The following is a 15,258-nucleotide window of genomic DNA, read 5'->3' as shown; positions in this document are numbered from 1 at the left end:
CTAAATATTGAGTTTGACAAACAAAAGCATGATGATTCTAAGAATGATTACAATTTGATATTGATTTCGTTGTCTGTTTGGTTCACAGACATCAGGTGCCAAAAGATGTTCCACATGAACTAAAAATTTGCGACGTAACTCAATACATTTTGTACAGCAACTGACACTGTATGTAAATAGTCTTTCATTAATATTTAATGTTCTCCCTGCATCTAAAGTACAGATAGTATTATAGTTTAAAATATGTGTTTACAATAGGAAATTCTAATGTAATTACTTTAGTTTTATGCAAGGAATCTCCGTTTGTGCGACATGAGTATGGTGAGAGAGTGCGTTCATTGCCAAGTGTAAAACTGTATGTCTAGGCAGAAATAATATTTGTGAAAACACTGTTATCTATCATCCCCCGGCAGAGAAATTCACTGTGACTTTCCGAAATCGCTGTGGAATATTGTAAACCCGTTAATCTATGCCTCAAGATCTTAAAATTAGGTAAGATTAAGTACCATAAGGTCTCGTAGGTCATTGTTCAAATGACTGTGTTGCATGTTACTTGTGCGTCGGATCGACGTGGACATATTATTTTTACATTGTGGCTGTCAATCGACCTCACCGTGTAATTTGTCAACAACAATACATTTCCAACCGTATTAGCAGCTCTAATGCTATATGTAGATCGGTTTCGTCTTTCAGTTCTCTTAGCAGCTAACTAGTGTTCACCCTGGCTAATAACTTTGTCCTGCTAAAGTCTGAACTTAACGAGAATTTTCCAAACTCTTCCACCAACGGTGACTGGGTCGACATGACAGACGCGTCTTCCAAAGAAATACTTCCTCTCAGCAGATTCTTGTTTAATAGAACCAGCGAGCACCAATTGTGTGTCTGCGATAAATAAATCAGCTCACAATCTCAGTCAATGAGGTAATTTTCTCAGGTCAACAGTTGCTGTCATCCGTCGCTAAGACAACCAGCGATATTAGCGCAGGCAATTACTCAGTCACGGGCACCGCTGGGTAGCTCACATATCTAAGATAACATTACATCACTGTCAAAAATTACCACACCTTTTCACTTTTGAAAACTCTAGATCACGTCAAGAGCGTGTAACTGCATTTCAAAATTTAAGGTGAATCTTAATATTATCTCCAAAACCCAAAGTGGCTTCATCAAAAACGGTCAGTCTAGAAGAGAGACAACCTCCCTTTCGAAACTTCCAGGCAGATTAAAACTGTGTGCCTGACCGAGACTCGAACTCGAGACCTTTGCCTTTCACGGACAAGTGCTCTACCGACTGAGCTACCTAAGCACGACTCACGACCCGTCCTCACAGTTTGCTCACATAGAGCACTTGCCCGCGTAAGGCAAAGGTGCCGAGTTCGAGTCTCGGTCCGGCACACAGTTTTAATCTGCCAGGAAGTTTCATATCACAGCACACTTCGTTGTAGAGTGAAAATCTCATTCTGGAAACATCCCCCAGGCTATGGCTAAGCCATGTCGCGGCAATATTCTTTCTTTCAGGAGTGCTAGTTCTGCGAGGTTCGCAGGAGAGTTTCTATAATGTTTGGAAGGTAGGAGACGAGGTACTGGCAGAAATAAAGCTGTATGGACGGGGCGTGAGTCGTGTTTGGGTAGCTCAGTCAGTAGAGCACTTGCCCGCGAAAGGCAAAGGTCTCGAGTTCGAGTCTCGGTCCGGTACACAGTTTTAATCTGCCAGGAAGTTTCATATCAGCGCACACTCCGCTGCAGAGTGAAAATCTCATTCCGGAACCTCCCTTTCCCTCAACCTCACTCAATTAATAATAGGACTTCTGTTAACTAACTTGATCTGCAAAAGGTTTAACATGATGAGAATTTATAACTAATCTGTTGTACTCTACATCTTGGAACATGGTTAAATACCAAAATCGGTAGATGACTAATGGGACAATAAACAGCTAACGGATAAAATGCATTTTACATTAGCACAATGGCACTTGCAACAAAAAATTCATCAACACATGTCCCCATTAATAACTTCTTCTGTTCAATTTTTATTCGTTCCCAAAAATACATTCGTTTAGTCAATGCAATAACAGGAGCTCTGGTTGTTCACACGTATGAGTGCGAGCCAGTGCTGTGAAGACGCCATTCTTTTTTAATCATAATCAAAGGCGGCTGTGCCGACGATGTCTTTCAGTTTACCACGGCCGTCCGCTCTGCGCGTTAAGGTCACCAGCTTTCAACGAAGCCGTAGCTTGTTGCAGCAAGTCCGCCGCCGTTTCTCCAGCATCCTCGATCTCATGTAACAGACGGAAAGAACAACGCACAATACACACTACTTCTAACATAAAACTATACATATCAAATTTTATATAATGGCCCGACACAGCTTAACTACGTTTCATGTAATATGAAAGTCCCGAGTTCTTGCCACAAACCACGCACCGAAACGTGTCAGTTAAGTAAGGCAGTGCCGGCTAACGATGTGCTGTATTCTATTATAAATATCAACAGATTTGCTGTGGTGATGTAATACCATAACTGATTAGCAGGTACACTATGTGATCAAAAGTATCCGGACACCTGGCTGAAAATGACTTACAAGTTCGTGGTGCCCTCCATCAGTAATGCGAAAATTCAATATGGTGTTGGGCCACACTTAGCTTTGATAAGAAAAACTTTCACTCTCGCGTGCATATCTTCAATCACGTGCTGGATGGTTTCTTGGGGAATGGCAGCCAGTTCTCCAAGAAGTTCTGCACTGAGCAGAGGTATCGATGACGGTCGGTGAGGCTTGGCACGAAGTCGGCGTTCCAAAACATCCCAAAGGTGTTTTATAGAATTCAGGTCAAGACTCTGTGCAGGCCAGTTCATTACAGGGATGTTTTTGTCGTGCAACCATTCCACCTCAGGCCGTGTATTATGAACAGGTGCTCGGTCGTGTTGAAGGATACAATCGACTTCCCCGAATTGCTCTTCAACAGTGGGATGCAAGAACGTGTGAGCCGTGCGCCGATCTTGTTCATGCCGTTTATTGTTTGTCATCTTCTCTTTACGGTACTGCCGCCTCGTTTTCTTATTCCATCTACTGGCGTCATTAACGTCCTGAGTCACCTGCCCGTGAGTGGCAGCAGTAGCGCTTATCGATAAATGCACTGTCATACTGTCTCAGGAGCGACCGCTAGTATTTCCAGGTCGTCGTCTGTCGGGTGTGCAGTGGCGGACGTACCAACAGTGGAGTCAGTCGGGGGACGGACCAGCAGTGCATTCGGGGACGGAGCGCCAGTGAGTTGCCGACAACTAGTGCTGGCGACACACATGAACTGTCCAACGGAAGGAGATTGGAGCGGGACAACCGTTGGTTGGTCGATCCGTTGGTCGTCTCATCGGGCGACGTGTATTTTGGTCTTTTGAGCGTTTCTGGGCCTCGTCGGTTGGTCACCTTGCCGGACGTGGGTCGGTTCCTTCAGACGTCTTCAGATGTTGTTTCGTCATCTTCCCACTCGCATCGACGACGACATTTGGAGGCCACCACGTTTTTATTTCCCCTTCACACGCGGGTCCAAATTTCTACTGGATTCTTGGAAGCTAATATAGAGTTTTTCTGCCAATCGTCCGTCCATTGATATAGCAACGTCGATCGTGTAACTATGTGTTGCACAGTTAACTGATTGCAACATTGCGACAGTGTTTCTCTCCCCTTTCGTGGATAGTGTTCTGTCACAAGAAAGTTCATAGTTGAACTGACTCTGATCATAGTTCCATACAGAACTAATATCGATGTTTTCTCTCGTGATATTCTCATTGACGTCAGCAACAAACGTTTGAACTCTTTCAATCAGCTCTTCTTCATGATCCTTATCTTTTCGTGCTTGGAGCATAGTGATACGACGTGATGTTACTCTAAACTCGGGTGCATCTGTAGATCTAGCTATTTTTTTTCACTACACTCAGCAGGTGTATCATCAATTCTTGGTGCAGTAAACTTTATTACAACAGCAATTAATATACGATCAGAAAGAATAACTTTAGATCAAACACTTTTATTTGTTTGCTCTGTAGCTGTAGTAATAAATCCTATTGAAGCTGTAAAGTTTGTACCCCCGAGATTAGTGGCTACGTCCAATGCCCAATGTTGTAAATGCCAATAATGAACGGCGGAACCGCATTCTCACGCTTCATCGAATTTCGCCATTATACGCTCCTTGATGGTCTTCAACAGCAGTGTACGATTTCCTTTGAAAACTGTATTTCCTTCTCGTTTCTTTGCCACGTAATCCAGTATGTTTTTCATATTGCTTTTAGACTTCAGTTTAGGGTATCTTTTCAGAAGCTTCTTGTTTGTATCGATACCTCTTACGTTATAATCATCGTACCTGTTCTCCAGTGTGTTGTCATCAAACGACGTGATGATACTTGCAATTTTAAGTTTCTTCTTGGGAGATGGTTGGTATTCACTGTCACTACTTCCATCGCCTCTTCCCGCACTTGCCGTAGCACTACCGTTTGCAATGAGTTGTTCGTCATTATCATCCCTATCATCACCATTATGTGTTAGTGTTACAACAGTATCTGTTTCTAACTTATGCTCATATTTCTGCACTATAATAGATACTAGAAAACATGCGAATGATTCGTCTTCTACACCAATACCATCTTTACGAAGAAGGGTTCTTCGTAACTTCATCTCAACCAATCGCAATACATTAGCAGGATTGATTACCAATAGCCGAGCCATCTGACGCTTCAATACACAAATAATGTCACAAAACGCAACTTCAGAGGCACACTGCACCGTCCCTACTGGCCCCGACTGGCATACCGGCAGGTCAGTGTGCAATGCGGCATGACATACGCAGAGGCCTCTAACGGACGACTGCAGAGTGTTGCGGGAGTATCACTAGTGCAATAAGAGACCTTTACATTATTTCTCACACGATTTTGGTGTATTTGTGTTTGTTCGAGCCCAAGTACTTTCCTGGTAAGACGATATTCCACAAGCACGCATTCCATAAGCATGCTGTTTCACTACAACGTGTTTGTGTAGTACAGTGTCAAAATCCTTTTGGAAATCTAGAAGCACGGAATCAATTAGAAAACAGTTGTCAATGCCACGCAATACCTCGTGCGTGTAAAGACCTAGTTGCGTTTCGCGAGAACGATATTTCCCAAATACGTGTTGACTGTGTTTCAATAGTTTGTTCTCTTCGAGGTAATTCATAATGTTCGAACACAATACATGTTCCAAAAACCTGCAGCCTATCGACGTTATTGATGTGGACCGACAACCTTCTCTTGTGCCAACCACTTCACCCTACGCCCTGAGTAACTTGCCGATGTATTCGAGTCTCTGTCTTCCCCTACGGTTGTTACCCTCTATAGCACTGTGTAACAAATTGTAAGTTATTCCCTGATACCTTAACACATCTCCTACAGTGCTATACCTGCTTCTTTGCACCTTTTCACTGTTTTTCGTATTTCACATTCACCGCCGATTATGTGGAAATCCTCCTCATTCCTTATCTTATGATTCAGCCACATCTTCCCTATTTTTCTTTAGCACCACATATCAGACTCTTGGATTCAATTCTGTTCCGGTTTTCCCGCAGTCCATGGATTCATTGCCATACAATGCTGTGCTCGTAATGTAGAATTTCACAAATTTCTTCGGCGTATTTATGTCTACGCTAGATAGCAGCGGACTTCTCTTGGTCAGGAATGCCCCTTGGCCTGCGCTAGTCCGTTTTTCATATCCTCCTTGTTTCGTCCAACATGGGTTCTTTTGCTTCCAAGGTAGCAGAATTCCTTGACTTCCTCTACTTCTCAATCACATCTTTTGATGTTAATATGCAGGCCAGTCTCATATGTACCACTTTTCTTTACTTTTCTATATCTTATTTTTTTTCTCCATCCATACTCTGTACTCATTAGACTGTTCATTCCATTCAACAGATCCTGTAATGCTTCTTCACCCTCACCAAGAGTAGCAATGCCATCAATGTCTCTTATCATTGATGTCCTTTCGAGCTGATTCTTCGTTTCACTCTTGAAACTTTCATTTATATCGTCATTGAATTTCCTACGTATAGATTGACCAGCTGGTGCGAAAGCCTACATTTCTCTCTTATATTCTTTTATTCCGAGCTCTTCATTCTAGGTCCTCCAGTTTTATTTGTCACTCTTGTTTCTTGTACATATTGTATATTAGCCGTGTTTATCTATAGCCACATTTCCTTAGAATTTGGAACATACTGCACCATTCCATCCTCTCGAACGCTCTTCCCAGACGGAGAAATCCTATGAACACATCTTTATTTTTCTTCAGTCCTGATTCCATCATCAAGAGCAATGTCAGTAGTGCCTCTCTGGTATCTTTACTTTTCCTAAATGCAAACTGATCGGTATCTAACATGTTCTCAGTTTTCTTTCCCATTCGTCTTGATACAATTCTTGTCAGAAACTTTGATGCATGAGCTGTTAAGTTGATTTTTCTGTAATTCTCGCAGTTATTTAACTTTACTACTTCGTAATTGAGCGGATAACATATTTTCGAAAATCTGATGGTCCGTCACCAGTCTCATAGATTCTTCTCTCCGTCTTTAATAGTCGTTTGATCGCCGCTCCCCCCCCCCCCCCCCCCCAATTATTTTAGGAATTGTGGTGGAAAATTTTGTACCCTTTGTGTTGTTTTTCTATCCCAAGCCTTCCTAAGCTGTTTTAAATCCTGCGCTAATACTAGATCCCCTATTTCCCTCACATCGACTACAATTTCTCCTTCTATCACGTCATCAGACAGTTGTCCCCCTTACACAGGCCTTTGAAGCATTGTTTCCTATTATCCGCTCTGTCCTTTTCGCTTGATAGTGAAATCCCAATAATGTTGCAATCGTTGCTTTTGATTTCGGTGAAGGCTATTTTGACTTTACTATACGCTGCGTAAGTTCTTCCGGTATTCATTTCTTCTTCTATTCCTTCACATTTTTCCCGCTGCCATCCCACCTTGCCTTCCTTGTAGTTTTTTATTTATTTCATTACTAAGAGATTTCCCCTAGAGTACCCTAATATTTTCAACAATTAATGCACTATACTACACTTTTTAATTTGAATCTTGAGTCGTCGTTTTTGATCAGTTTTTGTTATAATCTGCCGTCCGAATGGGACTTGTAAAGTACATTACCAGTATATTCCAACGCTTTTCAGTCAAAGCCATCATCGGTAGTCAGAACTAAAGGATACTTTTACGTAGAATCGCATCACTAGTCTGAGTACGTAAATGAACCATCCATAAAGAGCTCTCACTAGCATGTTTAAAGCATATACAGGGAAATAATGCAGACTTCCTGCCATGTTCTAACAAGGTGCGATGTATTAGCGAAATCCATTCATTAGAGGAGATTACTAAATGAAATGAGTTCTGTCTTCTAACGTGGGGCATTTACCTCTAAAGCTACGACCAGGAATTTCGGTAGCTTGCAAATACTAAATGAATCTCTCACCTTCAAATCCCTCTGAGTAAATCAGTATTACAAAAGGTTTTGCTGAGTTATGTACACTCCTGGAAATGGAAAAAAGAACACATTGACACCGGTGTGTCAGACCCACCATACTTGCTCCGGACACTGCGAGAGGGCTGTACAAGCAATGAACACAAGCACGGCACAGCGGACACACCAGGAACCGCGGTGTTGGCCGTCGAATGGCGCTAGCTGCGCAGCATTTGTGCATCGCCGCCGTCAGTGTCAGCCAGTTTGCCGTGGCATACGGAGCTCCATCGCAGTCTTTAACACTGGTAGCATGCCGCGACAGCGTGGACGTGAACCGTATGTGCAGTTGACGGACTTTGAGCGAGGGCGTATAGTGGGCATGCGGGAGGCCGGGTGGACGTACCGCCGAATTGCTCAACACGTGGGGCGTGAGGTCCCCACAGTACATCGATGTTGTCGCCAGTGTTCGGCGGAAGGTGCACGTGCCCGTCGACCTGGGACCGGACCTCAGCGGCGCACGGAATCATGCCAAGACCGTAGGATCCTACGCAGTGCCGTAGGGGACCGCACCACCACTTCCCAGCAAATTAGGGACACTGTTGCTCCTGGGATATCGGCGAGGACCATTCGCAACCGTCTCCATGAAGCTGGGCTACGGTCCCGCACACCGTTAGGCCGTCTTGCAGCCCGCCTCTAGTGGTGTCGCGACAGGCGTGAATGGAGGGACGAATGGAGACGTGTCGTCTTCAGCGATGAGAGTCGCTTCTGCCTTGGTGCCAATGATGGTCGTATGCGTGTTTGGCGCCGTGCAGGTGAGCGCCACAATCAGGACTGCATACGACCGAGGCACACAGGGCCAACACCCGGCATCATGGTGTGGGGAGCGATCTCCTACACTGGCCGTACACCACTGGTGATCGTCGAGGGGACACTGAATAGTGCACGGTACATCCAAACCGTCATCGAACCCATCGTTCTACCATTCCTAGACCGGCAAGGGAACTTGCTGTTCCAACAGGACAATGCACGTCCGCATGTATCCTGTGCCACCCAACGTGCTCTAGAAGGTGTAAGTCAACTACCCTGGCCAGCAAGATCTCCGGATCTGTCCCCCATTGAGCATGTTTGGGACTGGATGAAGCGTCGTCTCACGCGGTCTGCACGTCCAGCACGAACGCTGGTCCAACTGAGGCGCCAGGTGGAAATGGCATGGCAAGCCGTTCCACAGGACTACATCCAGCATCTCTACGATCGTCTCCATGGGAGAATAGCAGCCTGCATTTGCGAAAGGTGGATATACACTGTACTAGTGCCGACATTGTGCATGCTCTGTTGCCTGTGTCTATGTGCCTGTGGTTCTGTCAGTGTGATCATGTGATGTATCTGACCCCAGGAATGTGTCAATAAAGTTTCCCCTTCCTGGGACAATGAATTCACGGTGTTCTTATTTCAATTTCCAGGAGTGTATATCCTAGGCTGGAATTACCATTTCAGCGACTGATGTCGTTTATAATCAACATTTATTAGTATTACCGTAGCATGAAATTTGACCCCATTTGAATGTTTTTGTCATTTCTGATATGCAGTAACGAGGCTTCTTTTTGGAAAATCATTGAAGTCTACACTACATTTCAGAGCGAGCGCCTGTGCACATCAGCGTACTTCAGCGAATGGACGGGCGCACCACGACGTTTCACCACAGCACTGCACATCCTCATGGCCCGTGCTCAGAAACCGCTTACCGTCTCCGCAGGCCGTATATACACCATCAATAGATCAACTTTCGTCTCGGTAAGCTGCAGATTAAGCTGTCGTACTAAGATAGTTCAGCACGTATCAATTTCTTCAGTAGTTGGTAAATTGTCAATCGTCTGCTTTGATTTGACGAGAGAGACACATTCAGAATACTTATAAATTAGCATGTACTGCGGCGAAGCAATTGAAACAATATGCCATTGATGGAAGAAATTGTGGTTGCCCGACTGTGAAAATCAAACAATAGAAAGACGGTGACACCTAATACCTCTTCAGTAGATTTTTCCCCGTTGTCCGGGAATCGAAATCCTTCCTTCATGTATCACGGAGCGATTGATTGCATACTCCTAATAATTATCTGCAAATCATAATTGTGTATAAAACTCCACCTTCATCCTCAAATATCTATTGTTTTCCATATTCTAAAATAGGGTTTTCATAACAGTGAGCCTGATCCGATCACTATAACGTACTCTGTTTAAACGTTGTCAACACACATGACAGAACTGGGAACACAACTCGCTAGAGTTTCCTTGCTTGAAGTAAATACACGAAACAGATCCTAAACTGTTCATTCTCCCTAAAATGCTAATACAAGAATAAAACTGTTGTCATTACACCCTCCTTTTTCCAGGACAACGCGTCTCTTCTTCTGCTCTTGTGACTAACAATACTAGAAAAATATTCTCCTTCGTACATCACAAAAATGGCACTATAAAAGAGTGTCCATACTCCGATGAAGAGAAACTGTATTCATTGAAACTTCTGAGGCTGGCAATACTGCAGATGATCCCTGCTTCCAACACTCCAATAACAGACGAAACCTACGTGCATTACTTCCTTTTATATTTATTTGTTCTACTCCTACATCTACATCAGCAATTCACAACTGTCCAGCCTACAGTTCATCGAACCATCTTTAAGCTACTTCCCTATCGCTCCACACTCTAGCATAGCCCGGGGAAAAGGAACACTTAAATCTTTCCATGTGTGGTCTGATTTCTCTTATTATACTATGGTGACAATTTCTCCCTATACATATTTGCACAATCTGAGGAGAAAGTTGGTGACTCAAATTTGATGAGAAGGTCCTGCCGCAGTGAAAAACACCATTGTTTCAATTACTGCCACTCATATTCGTGTATCATATTCGTGGGACACTTTTCTCTATTTCCTGTGTGATGCTGGTCCCAAACCGCACAGAGAGGATGGACAAACGTCGTGTAGCATAGTGTAGTGTAGTGTAAACAGTCTCTGTAGGAGACCTGCTACATTTTCTAAGTGTTCTGCCAATAAATCGCAGTCTGTGATTTGCTTTCCCCACAACATTTTCTATGTGGTTGTTCCAGTTTAAGCTACTCGTAATTGTAATCCCTAACTATTTTGTTGAATTTACGACCTTAAGATTATTTATTGTGTAACTTAAACTTAGAGGAATCTTTTTAGTGCTCATGCGGGTGACTTGGCGCATTTCATAGTTTTAAGTCATTTTTCGCATTTTTCACCACACACGTGTCTTGTCTAAATCATTTTGAAACATTTTTTTGTCCATGTGATGACTTTACGTGACGGAAAATGACAGTGTCATCTGAAAACAGTATATGAGGGCTGCTCAGATTGTTCCAAAATCGTTTATGTAGATCAGAAACAACGGAGGTGTTCCTGAAACAGATTATCATTCCAACTAAGTCTTACAGATACGATAAAATATAGTAGCTGTATTCAAGTACTGAATAGTCTCAAAGAAATGGTTCAAATGGCTCTGAGCACTATGGGACTTAACATCTGTGGTCATCAGTACCCTAGAACTTAGAACTACTTAAACCTAACTAACCTAAGGACATCACACACATCCATGCCAGAGGCAGGAATCGAACCTGCGACCGTAGCAGTTGCGCGGCTCCGGGCTGAGCGCCTAGAACCGCGAGACCACCGCGGCCGGCGAATAGTCTCAAATCACTGTATTAAGAAAATGTGTAAATAACGAATATTTGAAGTTTTGGAGCGACTTTTGAATCACGGTACCGCCATGTTTGCGCTATCAGTAGACAGCAATCGACAATTTAGACTGAATTTCGACACTGTCAAACGATGGCACGTGATTCATTTTGGAAAATTCTTTTTTAAGCACATCATTATCGCACTGCATGAACTTAGAGCCTCATAAGGTAAACCTTCCTCTTAACGTAAGTAAAAGAGTAAAAGAAAACCTTTTGTAGATTGGTGGATCGCGTGAGGGGGTGTATTTTATCTGTTAGTCGGCATTTTTTAAATGCTGATTATGTGTTCATTTTAGAATAAACAGTTTCAAGTAGTTTACAGAGTTATATGTAGGAAACTAACTTTTACTATCTTTCGCTATAGCTCTGTGCGGCAACCTGTTTCTTTAAACAATCAAAATACACACTTCTTGAACACGAAATACAGGAGTATTCCACTCCGTGGAAGAAACTTTTTTTTTTGAAGATACTTATGTGGTATCTTTGAACAGATACTGGAGCTCAGCTTCTGTCTACAACTACGCACCATGCTCATCTTAAAATTAACAGACCCGATTTCAGTTTTTAGACGCAAATCAAAATATTCGAAAAGATAAAATAATGAAAATGATATCTAAGATGATTTTCCTTGATTTTCATCGGTTAATACTGTCGAATGAAGCTGATTTGCCTTGAAATAAAATAAAAACCTGTTACTGAAATGTAATAAACAGTATTTCGGAACATACTTTCAAGCAGGTTATTTACGAAATTTGCGTGTAATGCTTACACTTTAAGAGCCAAATTTCCTGCCAAAAAAAGTATCTTTGGGGAATAGGATCAAATTTTCTTTTTTCTTTTGATAGTATGTTGAGAAAATTCAAGCCATTAAAATTCATCAGCTCTGTGTATCAATAAAGAAGAGTAACTACTGCTTAGTGCTAATGTTCTACTAGCATTAAATCCTCCCCAAGTGTCTTGAGTTTTCTGCAGTCATTTCAGCAAACAATGAATAAAATGATAAGTACATGAACACCCTAGCTGCAAAAAGGCGTTGATATACTTTATTGGGGACATGTTGAAATTGTGTGCCCCAACCGGGACTCGAAGCCGGGATCTCCTGCTTACGAGATAGACGCTCTATCCATCTCAGCCACCGAGGGCACAGAGGACAGTCCGCCTGCAGGGACTTATCCTTAGCACGCTCCCCGTGAGATCCACATTCCCAACATGTCCACACCACTACATTCGTAGTGCGCCTAATGGATGTTTATCCATCATACTCAATATCATGTATCAGTAAAGAAGAGTAACTACTGCTTAGTGCTAATGTTCTACTAGCATTAAATCCTCCCCAAGTGTCTTGAGTTTTCTGCAGTCATTTCAGCAAACAATGAATAAAATGATAAGTACATGAACACCCTAGCTGCAAAAAGGCGTTGATATACTTTATTGGGGACATGTTGAAATTGTGTGCCCCAACCGGGACTCGAAGCCGGGATCTCCTGCTTACGAGATAGACGCTCTATCCATCTCAGCCACCGAGGGCACAGAGGACAGTCCGCCTGCAGGGACTTATCCTTAGCACGCTCCCCGTGAGATCCACATTCCCAACATGTCCACACCACTACATTCGTAGTGCGCCTAATGGATGTTTATCCATCATACTCATTACTCGTGGCAGATTAATCTACCAAGTCCCGTACGAGTTCTGGCATAGCGAGTGCGCTCGCAGAAGAAGGTCAATGGCCGGGAAGCCATATTTTAACTATATATGACGGTAGTATCTGTTCCAGAATGAACAGTTACCGTTGATGACCTTGCAGCTTTGCTGGAAATGAAATGATAAGTAAATGGACACCCTAGCTGCAAACAGGCGTTCATATACTTCATTGTGGACATGTTGAAAATGGGTGCCCCGACTGGGACTCGAAACCGGGATCTTCTGTTTACATGGCAGACACTCTATCCATCTGAGCCATCGGTGGCACATAGTGCGCTTGCAGGGACTTATCATTTGGTGTGGACAAGTTGTGAATGTGGGTCTCACGGGGAGCGTGCAAAGGATGATTCCCTACAGGAGCACTATCGTCTGTGCCCTTGGTGCTCCTGTCTTCTCCTGTAGTTTACGATTCCCTCCAATGGAACTGAAATTGGCACTTGATGCCATACTTCCTGTCTCTTCTTCAATACTCTCCACATCTTTCTCTGCCAACCCATTCCGTGGAGACACTCCTTATTTCTTATCTTACCAATACTACTAATTTTCAGCGTCCTTCCATATCCAAGACACTTCGATTCAATTCTTTTCAGATTTTCTTACAGACCATGATTCACATCCGTGCAGTGCTGTGCTTAAATGTACGTTTTCGGAAATTCCTTCCTCGAATTAAATCATACGATTGACATGGCTGACTTATTTTTGAGTGGAATTCCCTGTTTTCCTCTGTTAGTGTACTCTTTATGTCCTCCTTCCTTCGTCTATTACTTTCCAGGTAGGAGAATTCTTTCGCTTTGTCTGCTTCGTGATCCCCAAATTCATAATATCATAGTAATGGCCAACTTAATATGCACTCACTGTAATCGTCATCGTTTAAAAACCTAGCAGAACGTAGTGGCTGATGTCCACTGTTACATTATCAGGAGAACGATGAAACAATTCTAGAAATTCTACCCAGCATCATTCCTTAGTTATTTACTGATAGGTGCGCTAGTAGTAAGGTTAAAATATGAGGTACAGCATAATCACATAGTTGTATAATTCCAGTTTCAGTCAGTGCAGCTGTGAGTAATAGTTTGTGACGTGTTTGTTTCAGCTTATCAACGCTTCGTATTCCTACTACGCTATTCTGCGCCAGATGAGCGATCGCTGATGACATAGCAGTTTCGTGAGAAACTGGACATGAATAAAGGTGACGTGATTGTGGAGGTCCGAACACACAACTGAAATAAGAAGCCAATTTGGAATTATTTGTGGTCATGATGCACATGTAACATACTAAGTCACTTGCAACTGAAATGAGATTAAATGACTGTGCCGAGAATGAGTAATGCATTAATCTCAGTTTTCGGTTTGACTAACAATTTCTCCTTAGACATTTCTTCCTAAGCTATTTAGTCACTTCAAGACTGATCACCTGAACTTGTTTCGCATTGCAGTCGAAGAACTCATCTAGTACTTTTCGAAAAAGACAACCAACTTATACCGTAAATGTAGAAGACCCAAGCATTTCAACGGCTATTTCTGAATGCTTGGACGAATCTGAATCTAGGACTGCTTCTGAGGGCGAAATTGATTCAGCATATAGAAGAGCTATGTTGGACAGCTCAGAATCGAGAAAGCAGTGACAAACCTTGGGCTCGCAGAGATGGGGCCCCTCCACGCCCGCACCAACGTGGGGACCAAACCAAAAGTTCTACTGTCACCTCCGTCAACATGTTAGTTGTCTAGTAAATGGATCACAGGATGCTGAGCTGTGATGTTATCCGTGCGTCTGGGTAAGACTACGCATTAACACGGTCCACCAGGTGATAGATGATGGACGAAGCGCGAGTGAGGATAGCAATTTGAAGAGCAGAGGAAAAAAAAGTGCCAAGGCTCGTGCCATGGGATAAAAACCTCTGCGACAGTGGGATGGGTAGTAGAGCTGTAGTGGCTTACTAGCTGCGATAGTTCATGCAAGGTTGGATTTGTTGGTATGGGTATCATGATTCATTACCATGGCAAGCGTTGGCGATGTATCCCAGTTCCTGCAGCCGCTACGTTCCTAGAACAATCAAGATCTTTATACAGTAGTGGGAGATCGGCCATAGATCATCTCACTGTGTAGGGGATGTGTGGAGCTGGTCTGCATGCAGTGTACGGTACGGCTCCCCTGCGTGGTGCCAGTTTTTCGGTATTCCACCTGGATATCCAGTAATGGCGTCTGATTAACAGGGGTTCACCTGTACGGTTGTGTTTGCGTGTGCTAGGCAATAGATATTAGGTACTTACAAGTACGTCTTTTGGTCTTTTATCTTCCCATCTATGGTTGTGGTCGTAGTTCCCCAGATTCAGAATA

At 43.2% G+C, this 15,258-nt stretch overlaps 1 protein-coding gene across 1 annotated transcript in view; it reads left to right on the top strand.

Moving 5' to 3' along the window:
- Positions 1 to 14,202, top strand: part of LOC126191477 (odorant receptor Or2-like) — a 34,293-nt gene extending 20,091 nt beyond the window's left edge. Inside the window, exons 5-6 of the mRNA XM_049932361.1 lie at positions 9,099 to 9,254; positions 14,014 to 14,202. Of these exons, the coding sequence (XP_049788318.1) occupies positions 9,099 to 9,254; positions 14,014 to 14,070 (213 nt within the window). The 3' untranslated portion in view covers positions 14,071 to 14,202. The remainder of the gene's footprint in view (positions 1 to 9,098; positions 9,255 to 14,013) is intronic.
- The last annotated feature ends 1,056 nt before the right edge of the window (positions 14,203 to 15,258 follow it).

The sequence above is a fragment of the Schistocerca cancellata genome, chromosome 6 (assembly GCF_023864275.1).
Source record: "Schistocerca cancellata isolate TAMUIC-IGC-003103 chromosome 6, iqSchCanc2.1, whole genome shotgun sequence".
NCBI classification, from domain to species: Eukaryota; Metazoa; Arthropoda; class Insecta; order Orthoptera; family Acrididae; genus Schistocerca; species Schistocerca cancellata.
This window is presented reverse-complemented; position numbering and strand designations above follow the sequence as displayed.